General features: G+C 41.3%; 1 protein-coding gene across 1 annotated transcript; it reads left to right on the top strand.

Moving 5' to 3' along the window:
- The first annotated feature begins 1,608 nt into the window (after positions 1-1,608).
- On the top strand, positions 1,609-4,111 carry ZG16 (zymogen granule protein 16). Its single transcript, XM_003418772.4, has 3 exons — positions 1,609-1,663; positions 1,849-1,981; positions 3,196-4,111. The coding sequence occupies exons 1-3, from the start codon at positions 1,609-1,611 to the stop codon at positions 3,509-3,511; spliced, it is 504 nt and encodes a 167-aa protein (XP_003418820.1). The 3' UTR covers positions 3,512-4,111.
- Positions 4,112-20,819: the final 16,708 nt, after the last annotated feature.

Below are 20,819 nucleotides of genomic sequence, written 5' to 3'. Positions count from 1 at the left end.
GGTACTCCTCTGTATGAGGCATTAGGAGTGTAACCCTTTCTGGAAGAATCTACATTTCAAATGTCTGAGAGGACACTGTTTATCCTGAAAGATGGCGATTTCAGGTGAGAACAACTGCAGACCATTTAGAGGAGGAAGAACCTTTCAAGAGCCCCTCAGGTTACCCAGAGGCAATTAGTCATTTTGCCTACTTAGGCCTTTAGGTTAGTGACCTTTTCTCAAGTTTATTCTACTCCTCCTGGTTTGACTCAGAGTAGACCCCACCCTGCCACCTGCAACTTTTGTGGGAGGGACAGAATAAGATGTTCCAGACCCTGCCTGACACCTGATCCTAGGAGGCTGATCATGTTTGCACAGGAGGTGAGGTTCACATGATAACAAGCAGAGGGAGGGTTTGGACCTAATATAAGAGATCTGGGAGTTTTGGGGGCTTAGTTCGTACTCGAAACTTCCAGGTGAGGGGTGACAGAGGTCTGGGCTAAGTGGGTGACAGGGAAGCCTGGATCTTAGGGGGAAATTCAGATCTGAGCAGGAGAAGAGGATGCTTGGATTGAGCAGCAGGGGAGATCTGAGTGTCATTTAAGCAGGGCACCTGGACCTGAGCTTGTCTTAGGTAGAAAGATATCTGGGTCTCAGCTGAAGAACTGGGAACATCCAGGCTCTCAGGGGAGTGGAAATGGTCAGATTTGTATTAGGGGAGAAATAATTATGACAAATAGACCAGGCATCTGCGATCTAATGTCTTCAACTGGTCCCAACTCCTTCTGCAACTTCTCGGTCTATCCCACCAGAACTGCTTGGAAAATGGTATTGGTATGGTCCCTTCTAATGCCACCTTCACTCCCCAGGTGACACAGAGGCACCTCTAAAATACTCCTTTCCTTCTGATTTGAGACCAGGGTGAAGCTGGGGACTTAAGCTATGCCCCAGATGACCTACCAAAAACCCAAACCAAACCCACTGCTGTCAAGTCTTCTGACTAATAGGAACCCTGTAGGACAAAGTAGAATTTCCCCTAGGGTTTCCAAGGCTGTAATCTTTACAGAAGCAGACTGCCACATCTTTCTCCCACAGAGAAGCTGGTGAGTTTGAACTGGTGACCTTTCGGTTAGCAGCTAAGGGCTTTTAACCACTGTGCCACCAGGGCTCCACAGGGACCCACAAGCCAGGCCAATCTTGCAGAAAACTTCAGTTAGGTTTTGTTCAGACTCTTGGGTTTGGTAAACTCAACCTTCTCTATGCTTTGGTGATGTCCTTCACTTTCTCTGCAGAAAACTCCTTTCCTGCTTTATGCCAGAAGGGATGGGACTTGCCATAATTTAATCCAGATAGTAAATTATTGCTCTTCTGGCTTGGGAGGGAAGAAGAGGGGTTGGCTATAGTCAGACCAGGGAGAGCCAAAGGGGCCAAAGACACAGACAATATTATCTGGGAGGAACGGGACTACAGACTATGGACAATCCTTTCTAAACCCAAGATGGGGTCTGCTAGGTCTGAGTTGAAGGACCAAGAAGCCTGCATCTAAACTGGAGGTCAGGGATGCCTGGGTAAATAAAGTCCAGAGGGAAAAGGGGCAATCTTCATTTTCTACTTTCTTCCCACTCCAGGATGTTGACCATTGCTCTCCTAGCCCTCCTTTGTGCTTCAGCCTCTGTCAATGCCAGTAAGTGAGATGTCAGGATGCCCAGTACCAAGGTCATGGGAAGGCAGCCTCTTGCACTGCTGGTGGGCAAGGCATTCAGAGGCTGGCTTGAGGGTGGTAGGAACTGAGTTATGGGAGGGATGGGGTGGTGTGGAGAAACTGACATCTTAGGGATTGCTCCCTCCAACTTTTACTTTCCCTTCCAGTTCAGGTTCAGTCCTCTTCCTACAATGGTGAGTATGGAGGTAGTGGAGGACAGCGATTCTCCCATTCTGGCAACCAGCTGGAAGGCCCCATCACCGCCATCCGTGTCCGCGTCAACAGATACTACATCGTAGGGTAAGGTTCTTTGGGTTTCTGTGGTTTGGGGACCCTCTGGGAACTTACTAAATTAGGAAGTTCTCAGATACTTTGGGTCACATTCATTTCACTAGACTAGTCACAGGGATAACATGATATGGTAAAAAATTGTTAGAGTACTTTGTGTATACTTGCACTGCTACAACCCCTCCAAGCCTGACATGCATGACCCTGGGCAAATCATATAGTCGTGAACCCTCAGGAGCCTAGAAGTTGTCTAGTTCAGCCCCTACCCGAGGTATGAATTCTCTCTGCAACATTCCTGCCAGGTATCCTCCATCTTTGCTTGATGCCTCTTCTGAGATATTCCCGTTCTGTTCATATAGTTAGCAAATTCTATCATGCCGAGCCAAAATGTGTCTCATTCTGATCCTGGATCTGCACCCTGGAACAGCACACAGACAAGTCTCCTCCCTCTTCCACATGACAGCTTTTCACATGTTTTAAAAATCCTTTTGACCAGACTCAATTGTCTGACTGAGACTGGAGAAACCCCAGAGGTCATGGCCCCCAGCCTCTCTGTTAACCCAAAACTAAAACCATTCCTGAAGCCAACTCTTCAAAGATTAGACTGGACTATAAGATATAAAATGATACTGGTGAGGAGTGTGCTTCTTAGCTCAAGTAGACACAGGAGACTATGCGGGCAGCTCCTGTCTGGAGGCAAGATGAGAAGGCAGAGGGGGGACAAAAACTGGGTTGAAAGAACATGGGAAATATAGGGTGGAGGGAAGGAGTGTGTTGTCTCATTGTAAGGAGAGCAACTAGGGTCACATAACAATGTGTGTATAAGTTTTTGGATGATAAAATGACTTGAATTGTAAACTTTCACATAAAGTACAATTTAAAAAAAAGTAAAAAAAAACCCAAAAAACCCTTGCTTCTTTCCGGTATGGGGGGAGGGGATAGCAGGAGTCTGAACTTCAAATTCAAGCTCTAGACACATGCGCTCTGGGTGACTCTGGGCAAGTGGTTTTCCCTCTCTGAGCCCATTTGTTTGTTGCCAGAATGAGGAGTTGAAGTTCCCTGTATGATCACCAAGGGCTCACTCAGCCCTCAAGTTCTGTGGGGCTGGCAGGAGACTTGTCGCCTTGTCACCCATTCGAAGATCCCAGTGTGCAGGCCAAGAGGTAATGAATTCTGAGCACCCTTCTCAGTGCCTTACTTCCTACTCTCCTCCTTCCTACCCCCAGCCTCCAGGTGCGCTATGGCAAGGTGTGGAGCGACTACGTGGGTGGCACCCTCGGAGACCTAGAGGAGATCTTTCTGCACCCTGGCGAATCAGTGATCCAGGTGTCTGGCAAGTACAAGTTCTACCTGAGGAAGCTTGTCTTCGTGACCGACAAAGGCCGCTACCTACCTTTTGGGAAAGATACAGGCACAAGTTTCAATGCTGCCCCCTTGTACCCCAACACCGTGCTACGATTCATCAGTGGCCGGTCAAGCATCTTCATCAATGCCATTGGCCTGCACTGGGATGTCTACCCCAGTGTTTGTAGCAGCTGCTGAGCCCCAGCTTTCTGCTTGGCAGGGGCACTGTGTTGGAGGTGTGAGAATTCCCTTACCACTAACCCCTATCCAAATGGCTCAATAAAAGAACATGGCTAAAGCTAGTGTGTATGTGGGTGTCTGCAGCTGGGATCCGCCTTTGACTCTGGGTATGGATATGTGAATCTCTTCTCTGGCTGTCTGTTGGACATAAATCTGGGGAAGAGTGGGAGGATGAGAGAGAGAGGTGCTATGTAAGAATCCTGGGCTTTTATATTTTCTCAAGAGGAGATAAGATTCTGGCTTGCGCCAACTCTTTTTTCAAGGATAGTTCTAGAGAATGTTTACCTAAACTGGAGTTCTGAGGCTGAGGGCAAGGCCTAGTTGTAGCTTATTACCAAAATCCCAGATGTTCCACTCTCAAGCTCTCCTCCCTGCTTGTCCTCCCACTGAGAAAGCACTTCTCTGCCAAAAGGCTGTCACCTCACTCTTCTGACGTTAATCTACTCGCTGTATGTGGGTAGCCTGGGCTATTACCCTTTATTCTTTCCCAGAACCTACCTGACTCCTAAAATTTAACCTAAGTTTATTTTTTTTTATGTCTAAGGACTCTGCCCTGTTTCCCCAGCCCAGTTCCTCCCCACCTTTACCTGTAAGCCCTGGTGTCCTTGCTTAGCTCTCTTAGAACTGGAATTCTTTCCTTAGGAGGCTACCACCCCCTCAACAGCCCTATATTCTGCCAACATCAGCCTCAAAATAGGAAATTCTGAGAGGGGAGATTTCTCTCACAAGTTGAAGAATATTAGCATAAGGCAATTGTTAGAGTTCCGGTGACTGAGTAGATTTGGCCAGGATGTAAAGGTTCTTTAAAATAATTCTTAGGACTCTAGTTCCCAGCCCTAAAAACTTCTGATAGGTTTTTTTTCTTTTCTTTTCTTTTCTTTTTTTGGCAGGGAAGAGTTACTCATTGCTTCCAGAAGATTTATTCATGTTACAGGGAATGTCAGAGTCACATTCTTCCCAGTTAGACAAAGAACAGTTACATGCATGTAACTTTATAAAGAAATACTGACATTATAGAAAAAAAACTCACGACTAGCCTGTTTTTATAGTAATTCCTTAATCTCTCTCAAGCAATCAGTTCTGTAGAATGGAATATTATGTCATTGTAATTTTTATTTTGAGGTGTAATTCGTATACCATTAAATTCATTCTTTTAAAATATACAATTCAATGGTTTTTAGCATATTCACAGGATTATGCAACCATTACCACTGTCTAATCCAGAATGCTTTCATCACCTCAGAAAGAAACCCCATACCCATGAAGCAGTCATTCTCTATCTTCTTCTGCCCCAAGCCCCTGATAACCACTTATCTACTTTCTGTCTTTATAGATTTGCCTGTTATGGACATTTCATGTACGTGGAATCATAGAACATGTGGCATTTTTGTCTAGCTTCTTTCACTTAGCATTTGTTTTCAAGAGCTATCCGCATTGTAACATGTATCAGTACTTCATTCCTTTTTACGACTGAATCTATCAGTTATGAAGATCAGATATCTGGTCAATTTCAGGATGTTTCTAAACCAGTGATTTTCACAGTGTGCCCAGTGAAGGCACCAGCACCTAAGAGGCTGCCGTGACAGAAGGAAGTGGTAAGATTCCTGGTTCTTGTCTATTCTACATACTAAGCTTTTACAGAAGATTTTATTTGAAGAAAAGTTTCTCTTACTTAAAAAAAAATTTACACAGAAGAAAATATTCTTTGATGGTTACGAGGGTGGGGAGGGAGGGAGGAAGAGTGGTTTTCACTAATTAGATAGTAGACAAGAACTATTTTAGGTGACGGGAAAGACAACACACAATACAGGAGAGGTCAGCACAACTGGACTAAACCAAAAGCAAAGAAGTTTCCTGAATACAACCAAATGCTTTGAAGGCCAAAGTAGCAGGGCCAGCATTTGGGGACCATGTTTTCAAGGGACATCTAGGTCAATTGGCATAACAAAATGTATTAAGAAAATGTTCTGCATCTCACTTTGGTGAGTGGCATCTGGAGTCTTAAACGCTAGCAAGCAGCCGTCTAAGATGCATCAATTGGTCTCAACCCACCTGGAGCAAAGGAAAATGAAGAACACCAAAGACATAAGGTAAAGATGAGCCCAAGAGGCAGAAAGGACCACATAAACCAGGGACCACATCAGCCTGAGACCAGAAGAACTAGGTGGTGCCCAGCTACAACTGATGACTTCCCTGACAGGGAACACAACAGAGAATCCCTGATGGAGTAGGAGAACAATGGGATGCAGGTCTCAAATTCTTGTAAAAAGACCAGACTTAATGATATGACTGAGACTAGAGGGACCCCAGAGGTCATGGTCCCCGAACCCTTTGTTAGCCAAAGACTGGAACCATTCCCAGAGCCAACTCTTCAGACAGGGATCAGACTGGACTATAAGACAGAAAATGATACTGGTGAGGAGTGAGCTTCTTGGCTCAAGTAGACATATGCGACTATGTGGGCAACTCCTGTCTGGAGGTTAGATGAGAAGGGAGAGGGGAACAGGAGTTGGATGAAAGGACATGGAGAATACAGGGTAGAGAGGAGGAGTATGCTGTCTCATCGGGGGAGAGCAACTAGGAGTACATAGCAAGGTGTGTATAACTTTTTGTATGAGAGACTGACTTGATTTGTAAACTTTCACTTAAAGCACAATAAAAAATAAATAAAAGTTTAAAAATTGCTGCACTGAGCTAATCACACATTTATCAAACATTCTGTGCTAGGAATAGAAAGACTAAAGACATGGTTATTCTCTTCTAAATAAAGGGTTTCATTGGGGCTATAACAAAAGTCTTTTTCACAGGATGCTATGAGAGCCCAGAAGAGGGCAAATAACCAACTTTCCCTGGGTGTGTCAGGTTAAGATTTGGTTGTTCAGGCGTGGACCAGTACCTTGAAATTTGCCTCCAAAATTGGAGAGTGCCGAGAGATCAAAGAAAGAGGTGGGTAACTCCAGTGTGGCAGTAAAGGAGCCTTTATAGGGGAGACTTACGTACTGAGGCCAAGTGGTCCCTGGCAGCTGCAGGACCAAAGAAATTCTCTGCACGCAGCAGTAGGGGGGCAGAGATTTTGTGGTGGTCAAGGACAAAGGCGGCTCCATGCCAGAGGGTTACATAAGACTGCCTCAGCAAGGTCACATAACAGAGGCTTGGAAAACACAGTGAACTAATAGAAACTGCAGTGAACTAACAAAAAGCATGAGGGTAACCATGTTCAGCCTCGCAAAGTTTGTTTCCCCCTTCATTGGTGAAGGAAGGTGTGTGTGTGTGTGCATGTGTGTATACGTGTGTAGGGGAGCAGTACTAGAGTCCATCTTATGTAGAAATAGGAAGCTATGAAAACTACAAGTGGTTCAGTACAGCTTAAATACAAAGTACAGTTAGTCAAAAGAGATGAAACCCCAGAGAAAGATGTCATGAATGTCATGCTAAACAATTTAAACCTTATCTTATGGGGAGCCAATGAATCAAAATTTCAACCTGGGGATTGATAAGATTTATATGAAAGCATCATTTTTTGTGGTGTAAGTGGGGAGAATGGACTAGAAGTGAAGCAGGTTGAGATAAGAAACTAGTTAAGAGACTAAGCCTAGTCTAGGGAGGATGAGCGTTTGAACACAGTCAGTAATAAAGAGAGGAGGGAAATTTTTGAGAGATTGTGGTGAGTAGACTCAGAATGACTTGATAACTGAATGCATGAGGTGAGGGAGGGAGGGAGAGTCTAGGAGTACCTCCATGTCAGTCTCTTGGGCAACTTGGAAGAAAAGGATATCATTTTCTGAGATGGGGAATACAAAAGAAAAAACTAATCAGCTTTTCGACCAGTCAAGTTTTGATGTATCTGTGGTACGTCTTGGTTAAGCTCCAACATTAGGCAGAGGGATATTTGTGTCTAAAGTTTAGTATACAGATTTAATATAGGGCTGCAGATTCAGAAGTCATCAGCACATTGGTAAAGCTCAAATGATGGATGTGGCAGAAGTTACCCAGGAAAACTACAGATATATAAAATGAGAAGGCTGAAGTCAGAGGATTGGGTAATACCACCATTTGATGACTGATCCAAAGAAGAGGAATCAGCTAAAGAAGTAGAGAATGGACTGAAAGGTAAAGGGAATGAACAGTAATGCTTTTTTTTTTTAAAAAAAAGATAAAGCTAAAGTCCTCTTGGCCACCACCCCAACCTTCTCCCCTCCCTTCTTCCAATAAATAAATATATGGCAGGGGAAGAATGATGTTCTTGAAGACAAGAGAGAAATTTCAAGGAGTGGTTAATACCACTGAGAAACCAAGAAAAGAACACACTTCTGTCTCCTCTGGCTTTGGCAATCATAAAATCATTAACTATTGTGACAAAGAAAGTTTCAGTGGATTGGAGGAAGCTGAAGCCAGGCCAAGAAATGAATTGGAGGTTAAGAAAAGAACGGGAGGTAAGGAAATACAGGCATCCAGAACTGAATATTTCAAAAGTTTGGCTCTGGAAAGCTAGAAAATAAGCTGGTAAGTCATAGTTATGAGGAGAAGGAAGGTTTTTGTTGTGTTTTGTTTTGTTATTTTCTTTTTTTCTCCCCTCTTGGACAGGAAAGACATGAGCATGTTTATATGATGAAGAGGATGTTGCTCGAGTAGAGGAAGAAGCTGAAGATTCAGAAAGAGAAGATACTTGATGGAACAAGGCCTCAGAAGATATTAGGGAGGATGTTTTATGCAGGTGCTGGAGGAGGGAATCTTTAAGAAAGGAGGGACAAAAATAAAGATGAGTGAAGGTATAGGTTAGCTCGTATGGGGAGTGGTGGGTATGGGAAGTATAACTTAAGAGAATTAATATCTAACCTTTACCTGTTCAGTGTAATGTGGCATGACTCACCTAAATTCCTGAGGGATAAGAATCGGGATCAGCACAAAGTTGGTTTCTGTGAAGTGGAGGTCAAACATACTCCCACTCTCCAATTTTTCACCATTTCTGACACCAGCTTCCCCCCCACGGCACTCTCTACTTCTTGTTGGGTTCAAGAATTAGTTACAATGGCCACACAGAACTCACAGACCATACTCACACTCACAGTTATGTGGTTTATTAGGGAAGTAACAGGCTACAACTTGGGATCAGGATCAGGAAGCACACAGGCAAGGTCAGGATTACTCCCCCCAAAGTGGGGAGCACATCCCTTCCTTCTTCAGTACAGGATAGCCTCCAACCAGGACAACTCTTTCAGCTGCTTTCTATAGCCACCTTCAGGCCTCTCCACTGCTAACTGGCCGAGCTCGTGGACTCTCTGCCTCCAGCTCTCCACTGTCTGCCTCTCTACTGTAAGCCTCACCTCTGCTAACTGGCCCAGCTCATAGCTAGTGTAGTTGCCTGTGTAGCCATGCAGGCCATCTCAGCTGTGTAATTCAAGCCATCCAGTGCAGGCAATCTCAGACATGCAGTGCCAGGCCCTTTCAACCACTGGCTCTGCCACTGGGCCCCTTCCAGGCCTCTCACCATCTTCAGTGTTACAACCCTTGACTCTTGACTACAGCTGCTTTAAGAGTTTCCCTCACAGGAACTCCGGGTCCAAACTTCCACTTAAGTCTCTTCTTGTTCTTGATATTTCCTCCTCCCCTTCTCTAAAAACCTCTGTGATGTTGGCTGTCTACATAAGCAAATATCTTGTCAATCCCATGGTGTGGCCACCCCAACAGGACCAAGAACTGACCAATCCCCTCAGTGGACCACAGGTTGCTCAATCTTATTGGGTGATTTTACACACCACCTTTCCAACTAGTAAAGCAACCAATTCCTGCAAGGTGAATAAAATAGACCAATCACAGGGCAGACTGTAGCCCAACCTAATCACTTTCAGCAGAATTACAAACTCAGGGCCAGAAAAGCCATATATAAGAGAAACCCATTGCACTGCATTCAGTTAAATGAGAAGTAAAGTTACCTGCTGTATCAATCAGGGCTCTACCAGAGAAATATAATCAACAGAAAATCATTTGTTTGTCTCCATATTGCTTGCAAGGAATTGACTTATGCACTTCTGAGGGCTGGCTAAATAAGTCCTAAATTTGTAAGGCAGGCCAGCAGTCTGGAAACTCCTGGGCAAGAGGTGATGCTGCAGTCCTCAGGGAAATCTCGGTTATGCTTTCAAGGCCTTTTGACTGATTGGATGAAGCCCACTCAGATTATTCAGGATAATCTCCTTTATTTAAAGTCAATTGATTGTAAATGTTAATCACATTTACAAAATACCTTCATAGCAACACCTAGATTAGTACTATAGCCAAGGCAGTGCTGTTTCCTCTCACCTTACTTATTCAATCTGTATGCTTAACAAATAATTCAAGAAACCAAACTATATGAAGAAGAATGGCATTAGGATTGGAGGAAAACTCATTAACAGCCTCTGATACGCAGATAACACAACCTTGCTTGCTGAAAATGAAGATGACTTGAAGCACTTACTGATGAAGAACAAAGACTACAGCCTTCAGAATGGATCACACCTGAAAGTGGAGAAAATGAGAATTCTCACAAGTATATTGATAAACAACTTCATGATAAATGAAGAAATTGAAGTTATTAAAGACTTCATTCTACTTGGATCAACAACCAATGTCCATGGAAGCAGCAGTGAAGAAATGAAACAACTTATTTGCATTGGGCAAATCTACTGTGAAAGATCTCTTTAAATTTTTAAAAAGCAAAGATGTCACTTTGATGACTAAGGTGCACCTGACCCAAATCAGGGTCTTTTCAATCACCTCATATGCATGCGAAAGCTGGATAGTGAAAAAAGAAAGCAGAATTAATGCATTCAAATTGTGTTATTTGCAAAAGGATATTGCATATACCCTGGACTGCCAGAAGAATGAACAAATCAGTCTTAGAAGAAATACAATCAGAATATTTCTTAGAAGCAAGAATGACAAGACTTTGGCTCACTTACTTTGGACATGTCATCATGAAAGACCAATCACTAGAAAAGGACATCATGATTGGTAAAGTTGAGGGCCAGCAAAATACAAGGTAAACCCTCAACGAAATTAGTCACAAAATGGACTCAAACGTACCAATGAAAGGATGCCCTTTATCACCACTCTTATTCAACATTGTGCTGGAGGTCCTAGCCAGCACAATAAGGCAAGAAAAAGAAATTAAGGGCATCCAAATTGGTAAGAAAGAAGTCAAAGTACCCCTATTCACAGATGATATGACCTAATACACAGAAAACCCCAAAGAATCCACAAGAAAACTACTGGAACTAATAGAAGATTTCAGCAAAATAACAGGGTACAAGATAAACATACAAAAATCAATACCATTTACAATAGTCCCCAAGAAGATAAAATACTTTGGAATAAATCTAACCAGAGATGTAAAAGACCAATACAAGGAAAACTACAAGACACTACTGCAAGAAACCAAGAGAACTGCATAAGTGGAAAAATACACCTTGCTCAAGACTCAACATTGTGAAAATGTCAATTCTACCCAAGGTGATCTACAGAAACAATGCAATCCTGATCCAAATTCCAACGGCATTTTTTAATGAGGTGGAGAAACAAATCAAAAAGCGAAGAGGTCCCAGATAAGTAAAACATAACTGAAGAAGAACAAAGTGGAAGGCCTCATATTACCTGATTTTAGAATTTATTATACCGCCATGGTAGTCAAAACAGTCTCATACTTAGAAGGTTTAAACAGACTTTCAACAACAGTTACGTTTTATGGTACGTTGTTGTTGTAATTAGGTGCCATGGAGTCAGCTCTGACTCATGCTCAACAGAATGAAACATTGCCCGGTCCTGCGCCATCCTTACAATCATTGTTATGCTTGAGCTCGTTGTTGCAGCCACTGTGTCAATCCACCTTGTTGAGGGTCTTCCTTTTTTCCGCTGACCCTGCACTCTGCCAAGCATGATGTCCTTCTCCAGGGACTCATCCCTCCTGACAGCATGTCCAAAGTATGTAAGACCCAATCTCCCCATCCTTGCCTCTAAGGAGCATTCTGGCCGCACTTCTTCCAAAACAGATTTGTTCGTTCTTATGGCAGTCCATGGTATATTCAATATTCTTCGCCAACATCACAATTCAAAGGCGTCAACTCTTCTTCGGTCTTCCTTATTCGTTGTCCAGCTTTCACATGCATATGATGTGATTGAAAATACCATGGTTTGAGTCAGGCACACCTTAGTCTTCAGGATGACATCTTTGTTCTTCAACACTTTGAAGAGGTCCTTTGCAGCAGATTTGCCCAATGCAATGCATCTTTTGATTTCTTGGCTGCTGCCTCCATGGCTGTTGATTGTGGATCCAAGTAAAATGAAATCCTTGACAACTTCAGTCTTTTCTCTGTTTATCATGATGTTGCTCATTGGTCCAGTTGTGAGGATTTTTGTTTTCTTTTAGGTGTAATCCACACTGAAGGCTGTGGTCTTTGACCTTCATTAGTAAGTGCTTCAAGCCCTCTTCACTTTCAGCAAGCAAGGTTGTTTCATCTGCATAACGCAGGTTGTTAATGAGTCTTCCTCCAATCCTGATGCCCCGTTCTTCTTCATATAGTCCAGCTTCTCGGATTATTTGTTCAGCATACAGATTAAATAGGTATGGTGATAGAATACAACCCTGACGCACACCTTTCCTGACTTTAAACCAATCAGTATCCCCTTGTTCTGTCTGAACAACTGTCTCTTGATCCATGTAAAGGTTCCTCATGAGCACAATCAAGTGTTCTGGAATTCCCATTCTTCGCAGTGTTATCCATAGTTTGTTATGATCCACACAGTCAAATGCCTTTGCATAGTCAATAAAACACAGGTAAACATCGTTCCAGTATTCTCTGCTTCCAGCCAAGATCCGTCTGACATCAGCAATGATATCCCTGGTTCCATGTCCTCTTCTGAAACCAGCCTGAATTTCTGGCAGTTCCCTGTTGATATTCTGCTGCAGCCGTTTTTGAATTTTATCAGCTGCTACAGTCTGAAATTGATTGAACATGCAGTCAAGATACATTGATAATTACTGGAGACTGGAATGCAAAAGTTGGAAACAAAGAAGAAGGATCAGTAGTAGTTGGAAAATATGGCCTTGGTGATAGAAACAATGCCAGAGATTGAACGATAGAATTTTGCAAGACCAACGACTTCTTCATTGCAAATACCTTCTTTCACCAATATAAACGGCGACTATACACATGGACCTCGCCAGATGGAACACACAGAAATCAAACTGACTACATCTGTGGAAAGAGACAATGGAAAAGCTCAATATCATCAGTCAGAACAAGGCCAGGGGCCGACTGTGGAACAGACCATCAATTGCGCATATGCAAGTTCAAGCTGAAACTGAAGAAAATCAGAGGAAGTCCATGACAGCCAAAATATGACCTTGAGTATATCTCACCTGATTTTAGAGACCATCTGAAGAATAGATTTGACGCTTTGAACACTAGTGACAAAAGACCAGATGAGTTGTGGAGTGACATCAAGGACATCATCCATGAAGAAAGCAAGAGGTCACTGAAAAGGCAGAAAAGAAAGAAAAGACCAAGATGGATGTCAGAGGAGACTCTGAAACTTGCTCTTGAGCTTTGAGCAGCTAAAGCAAAAGGAAGAATTGATGAAGTAAAAGAACTGAAGAGAAGATTTTAAAGGGCCTCTCGAGAAGACAAAGTAAAGTATTACAATGACATGTGCACAGAGCTGGAGATGGAAAACCAAAAGGGAAGAACACACTCGACATTTCTCAAGCTGAAAGAACTGAAGAAAAAATTCAAGCTTGGAGTTGCAATAGTGAAGGATTCCATGGGGAAAATATTAAACGATGCAGGAAGCGTCAAAAGAAGATGGAAGGAACACATGGAGTCATTATACCAAAAAGAAGTAGTCGATATTCAACCATTTCAAGAGGTGGCATATGATCGGGAACCAATGGTACTGAAGGAAGAAGTCCAAGCTGCTCTGAAGGCATTGGTGAAAAACAAGGCTCCAGGAATTGATGGAATATCAACTGAGATGTTTCAACAAGCAGATGCAGTGCTGGAGGTGTTCACTTGTCTATGCCAAGAAATATGGAAGACAGCTTCCTGGCCAACTGACTGGAAGAGATCCATATTTATGCCTATCCCCAAGAAGGGTGATCCAACCGAATGTGGAAATTATAGAACAATATCGTTAATATCATACACAAGCAAAATTTTGCTGAAGATCATTCAAAAACAGCTGCAGCATTTAGGTAACTTATTGATTTTTTTTGTTTGTTTTTTATTGATGTTAAATTGAGTTAATAGATATTTGTCATAATTTAAGCTTATATAGTTTTGTTTTATGTCACAAGAGAAAGGATATGTGTGTATATATATATGTACACATATATGTAAGTCTGCTAATGAGTGTGTTCATCTTTGCCATTTTAAAAGAATGTACTATAAGGGGTAAGCAACAAAGACAATGTTTAAGAGGTTTATTAAAAAGAAATACATTTGATATGGTCAAAAGTTTTATCTGTCTGACTAAAGTTTAATGGTTTAATTTATGAGATTTTTAGGAGTTTTAACACTAAATAAAATATAAAACAAAGAATTGGGTGTCTTGCTGTTAAAATAACAAAATTTTATTTGGTTTCTGAGTTAAAGGGTTAATTTTTTCTTTGTGTTACCTGCCTCAAAGACAAATGTTCGGTCTCTCATTAGACTAAGAATCTTGAGTTGAAAATCAAGCCATATGGCTTTAGGAAAATTTAAAAAATCTAAGGTTTTTATCGTTAAGATTTTTGGTTAGATAACTTAAATATTATTTCTCAGTGACATATAATAAACTCCTAACAACTTTGAAACTTCATGGAAAGCCACAAGAAAAATTTCTATAAGGAAAAAGTGCTAAAAAGTTTTATTTAATAAATTACATGAAATGTGTTGTCAAAATCAAGAGAAATGCCTGATTGTCTTTGGATTAAAATTTTATATGTTAGTATTTCCTCTTGTGTTTTTGCCTAATATTATATAGCAAACACATATTATATGATAATATTATTATTTCTTAATTGCTAACTTGTTTCCAACTTTATCAAAGCCAATGGTTTGATTGGGAATTCACACTTACCTATGAATTTTTTTTTAATTACTATTCAGGTATTTAGAGATTTGGTAATCTTAGTATATTCTGACTATATGGTATTATGTATCAATATCATTATGTATTGTAACTGAAACTCCTTAAAATATGGTTCATGGTTATATTTAGAAATTTTTTTATCTAAAGTTTTTTTTAATTGATTTTATTTGGCATTTATGTTATGCTTATAATCAATTTCTATCAGGTCTTTCACTATAAGAGTATTATTTATATAAATTAATGATGGCCATATTAAGTTTTGTCATCCACAGATAAGTTTTTACTTTGCTGATTTGCTGAAAACTTTTGATCAAAAAAATGGACTATATCGAACTTGCGAAAAGGGCTGCAACTAGACTGAACAAAATTTCCAGAACTCCTATGCAGAAGCTGATGGGTTCACAGACTGTGACTGACCCAGGATCACATCGAACAGAAATTAACTCCATTTAAGACTGAGTAAACAAAAAAAGAACTATGGATTTAACATGGGAACATTGCTGATGTCTTAAGGTCCTACTTTCTGGATATAAGAAACCATTTTCCTTTCTCCTAAACTATCTAACTAATAGGTTTAGATATTGAAACTCTTAAATTAGAAGTTCTTGTTGGTAAACTTAGCAAAGTTATAACTATCATAACCAGGTAAGTGTCTAAAGTTTGAGCTATGATTCCATAAAATAGAACAACATTAGATTTCCTATTCATTCTCTTGAGGAACAGTTTGTGCCTTAATAGACATATTTTTGCTGTGTTTATACTAATACTCAATCTGAGGTTTTGCAAAATGTAGTAGCTGCCGAGACATATGAAAATCCATTACTGATGCTGCTTGTGTATAAACAAACGCCTCAGAAGATTTCTTTCCTTGGTTCAAAGACCTTAGGGTCATGGTTTCACAGGTTATTTTGGACAACTGGCCTAATATTATTTTTAGTGTTTATATTCTACCTGCTAGTTGGCTGTATGGTGCCTGGTATCTTAAAAACCAGATGGTGCCCAATTACCATTTATTGAGCATTTTTGATCAAAGATTTTATAACAAGATTATGATCCAAAAGAAAGAATGATAAAAGAATTGTAATTCTCCTGGAATCCAGATTTCTGGCTTTCATGGAGGTTAGGCTAACGCACACAGGCCATAGCCTTTGGGTGTCCTTTTGAACCTCAAACCTCAGAAAAGAAAAAAAAACTTTAAGAACTTTATCAATCATCATGGGACAAATAACAGGTGAAGTTGCTAATGAGATAAAAACATAACACTAATCTCTGACCTCATTAGTAAAGGTGACATGAGATAACAAAACAACCTTAGTTTTTTATTAGCCCAAGAAAGTGTAGTCTGTGCTGTAGCAAATACCTCTTGTTGCATTTGGATAAATAACACAAGAGATGCAGAACAGGCTACACATAGAATTAGACACCAAGCTACTTGGTTACACACTGTAACACCCATACAAACACCAGATTTATTTGGTTGGTTACCATCAGAATAAATACCTGGGCTAGATCACTACTGCAAGAGATAGTAATATTCTTCCTATGTATCCTGATAGTACTAGGCATAATAAAACTTATCTTCAGTTGTATTATACACTTAAAAAACCTCAGTCACCTAGGACAGTGACTGGCACACTTGAGTTTTATCCCCCCAATCTGAAACTCAGTACCCTTTGAGCAATAACCTCCATCCCCCTCCCTCAGGCCCCTGAACAAGGTGTTTTTAATGTCTTTCAACAATGTTTTATCGTGTTCAGTGTACAAGTCTTTCACATCCTTGGTTAAATTTATTCCTAGTGTCAGAAAGGAAAATTAATAGCAGACATCTCACTTTGATTTTAAGGTTTTTCTTATCTACGAAACCAAATAATAACCATAAAAAGCCTGACCCAAACTGCCAAAGCCTGCCAGAAACTGCTCTACAGCAATGTGAACTTGTCTTATCCTGCTAGAAAGGGATAGTTGTCAAACCTTTGCCTCCTAATTTAAATCTCAAAAAGCCTCATGGCTGCAGCTGGGTCAAAAAAAAATAAATCCAATGGCATTGAGTCATAGCGACCCTGTAGGGTTTCCAAGGCTGTAAATATTTATGGAAGTAGATTGCCACATCTTCTCCCAGGGAGCGGCTGGTGGGTTGGAACCACCATCAGTTAGCAGCCAAGTTCTTTAACAACTGCACCACCAGTGATCCTTGCAGGGGGTGGAGGGCCAGATTATTACCAGCCAGGCCGGAAGTAACTTGATGGCAGTTGACCTCAGTCAATGGGGGAAGGCAAGGTTAAGCCAATCACATTAAGATCAGCCAATGGTTGATCTTCTACATTTCTCCCTCCTCTTCTCTTTATAAGCCTCATTGTACCCAGCTTCTTTGAGCCATTTGCTTTTTCTGGAATCACAATGGTTTCCCTATATTCATATAGAATAACTGCTCATAGTCTGGGGTCATCTAAGATACTTGACTGATCTCACCCCGTCTGGAGCAAGGGAGAATGAAGAAAACCAAAGACACAAAGGAAAGATTAGTCCAAAGGACTAATGGACCACAACTACCACTACCACTGCCTCCACCAGACTGAGTCCAGCACAACTAGATGGTGCCCAGTTACCACCACCAACTGCTCTGACAGGGGTCACAATAGACGGTCCCAGACAGAGCTAGAGAAAAATGTAGAACAAAATTCTAACTCACACACACACGCGCACACACACACACCCAAAAAGACCAGACTTACTGGCCTGACAGAAACTGGAGAAACCCCAAGAGTATGACTCCTGGACACCCTTTTAGCTCAGTGATGAAGTCACTTCTGAGGTTGACCCTTCACACAAAGATTAGACAGGACCACCTTGAAGACTAAGGTGCACCTGATCCAAGCGATGGTGTTTCCAATTGCCTCATATGTGTGCAAAAGCTGGACAATAAATAAGGAAGACCAAAGAAGAAATGATGTCTTTAAACTGTGGTGTTGGCGAAGAATATCGAATACACTATGGACTGCCAAAAGAGCATACAAATCTGTCCTAGAAGAAGTAAGACCACAATGCTCCTTAGAAGCAAGGGTGGCGAGACTACGTCTCACATACTTTGGACACGTTATAAGGAGGAATCGGTCCCTGGATAAGGACATCATGCTTGGTAAAGTAGATGTTGTTGTTTTTAGGGACCATTGAGTCAGTTCCAGTTCATAGCGACCCTATGCACAACAGAAGGAAACATTGTCCAGTCCTGTGCCATGCTCACAGTCGTTGCTATGCTCGAGCCAATTGTTGCAGCCACTATGTCAATCCATCTAGCTGAGGGTCTCCTTCTTTTTCACTGACCCTCCACTTTACCAAGCATGCTGTCCTTCTCCAGGGACTGACCCTCCTGATAACATGTCCAAAGTATGTGAGACGTAGCCTTGCCATCCTTGCTTTTTTTTTGCTTTTAATTCATTTATTTATTCAAATATTTATTGAGCCCCTGTTGTGTATCAGCGACTGTATGAGGCACTGGAGTTACAATGGTGGTCAGACACAAAGGACATACTGACTATATCCTCACCATTTAGTGAGGGAGGTTGTATGATAGTCTATTAAAATTCAGTGAGAAGAGGGAATTTTTTCAGTAGGTTATGGTAATGGGCTAAAATTAGTAGTGATCAGGGAAAGCTGCTCAAAGAAGCTGAGGCTGGAGGCAAGTGTAACAGTTAGATGGGTGGGTGGTAGGACAAGAGAGAGACAGGAGGAAATGGGTGTTCCAAGAAGAAAGCAAAACCCAGAAGGCAAAAGAGGTTGTCATGTTCTGGAAATTGCTAGTGCTTCAGTTCGTATGAGGCATAAAGTATGATGGGGAAGTGGTGTGTGGCTGCCAAGGGTGGAGAGGAGGTAACAGGTATCGGTTTACATAAGGCACCGTATGCCATATTAAAGGATCTGGCCTATGTGCTCTTGGTGATGGGAGATTACTGAAGGAATTTTTTTTTTTTAATTTTTATTGTGCCTTACGTGAAAGTTTACAAAACAAGTCAGTCTTTCATACAAAAATGTATATACACTTTGCTACGTACACCTAATTGCTCTCCCCCTAATGAGACAGCCCGCTCCTTCCCTGCACTCTCTTTTTGTGTCCATTCCGCCAGCTTCTAACCCCCTCTTCCCTCTCATCTCCCCTCCAAATAGCAGATGCCAACCAACATAGTCTCAAGTGTCTACTTCATCCAAAAACTCATTCTTCAGCAGCTTCTTTTTCTATCCCATTGTCCAGTCTGAGCCCTGTCTGAAGAGTATGCCATCCTTGCTTTTAAGGATCATTCTGGCTGCATTTCTTCCACGACAGATTTGTTCGTTCTTTGGCAGTCAATATTCTCCGCCAGCACCACAATTCAAAGGTGTCAATTCTTCTCCAGTCTTCCTTATTCACTGTCCAGTTTTCGCATGCATATGAGGCGATTGACAACACCATGGCTGGGATCAGGTTCAGCTTAATCTTCAAGGTGACATCTTTGCTTTTCAACACTTCAAAGAGGTCTTTTCAGCAGATTTGCCCAGTGCAATGTGTCTTCTGATTTCTTGACTGCTGCTTCCATGGGTGTTGATTGTGGCTCCAATTAAATGAAATCCTTGACAACCTCAATCTTTTCTCTGTTTATCATGATGTTGTTTATTGGTTCATTTGTGAGGATTTTTGTTTTCTTTAAGTTGAGATGTAATCCGTACTGCAGGCTGTGGTCTTTGACCTTCATCAGTAAGTGCTTCAAGTCCTCTTCACTTTCAGCAAGCAAGGTTGTGTCATCTGCATAATGCGGGTTGTTAATGAGTCCTCCTTCAATCCTGGTGCCCCATTATTCTTCGTATAGTCCAGCTTCTCGGATTATTTCCTCAGCATACAGATTGAATAGTTATGGTGAAAGGATATAACCCTGACGCACACCTTTCTTGACTTTAAATCATGCAGTATCCCCTTTTTCTGTTCAAATGACTGCCTCTTGATCCATGTATGGATTCCTTGTGAGCACAATTAAGTGTTCTGGAATTCCCAGTCTCTGCAATGTTATCCATAATTTGTTATGATCCACATAGTTGAGTGCCTTTGCATAGTCAATAAAACACATGTAAACATCTTTCTGGTATTCTCTGTTTTCAGCCAGGATCCATCTGACAACAGCAATGACATCCTTGGTTCCATGTTCTCCTCTAAACCTGGCTTGAATTTCTGGCAGTTCCCTGTTAATATACTGCTACAGCCACTTTTGAATGATCTTCAGCAAAATTTTGGTTGTATGTGATATTAATGATATTGTTTGATAATTTCCCCATTCTGTTGGATCACCTTTCTTGGGACTAGGCATAAATATGGATCTCTTCCAATCAGTTGGACAGGTAGCCGTCTTCCAAATTTCTTGGCATAGACGAGTGAGCGCTTCCAGTGCTACATCCATTAGTTGAAACATCTCAATTGCTATTCTGTCAATTCCCTAAGGCTTGTTTTTGTCAATGCCTTCAGAGCAGTTTGGACTTCTTCCTTCAGTGCTATTGGTTCCTGATCATATGTTACCTCCTGAAATGCTTGAACAGCGCTCAATTCTTTTTGGCATAGTGACTCTGTGTATTCTTTCCGTCTTCTTTTGATGCTTCCTGCGTCGTCTAATATTTTCCCTGTAGAATCCTTCAGTATCATAACTAGAGGCTTGATTTTTTTCTTCAGTTCTTTCAGCTTGAGAAATGCTGAGCCTTTGGTTTTCTATCTCCAAGTTTTTGCACATGTCATCATAATACTTTACTTTGTCTTCTTGAGCCACCCTTTGAAATCTTCTGTTCTGCTCTTTTACTTCATCATTTTTTCCTTTTGCTTTAGCTACTCAACATTCAAGAGCAAGTTTCAGAGTCTCTTTTGACATCCATTTAGGTCTTTTCTTTCTCACCTGTCTTTTTAATGATCTCTTGCTTTCTACATGTATGATGTCCTTGATGGCCTTGGACTCGTGTGTTTCAGAATTTTATAGAACTGAACACACGTTAAAGCACCATTGACTGACACTAAAGTCAAGTTCCGCAATCCACAAACCGAGGGCCACCCCACAGACGCTGGAAGCAATTTATGAAGCTGGAAGCAATTTATGAAGCAAGAACCTGAAAGTGAAGATCACGTTTAGAATAAACTGACTTCCAGGCAACCTCTTCT

The sequence above is a fragment of the Loxodonta africana genome, chromosome 12, assembly GCF_030014295.1.
Source record: "Loxodonta africana isolate mLoxAfr1 chromosome 12, mLoxAfr1.hap2, whole genome shotgun sequence".
NCBI classification, from domain to species: domain Eukaryota; kingdom Metazoa; phylum Chordata; class Mammalia; order Proboscidea; family Elephantidae; genus Loxodonta; species Loxodonta africana.
This window is presented reverse-complemented; position numbering and strand designations above follow the sequence as displayed.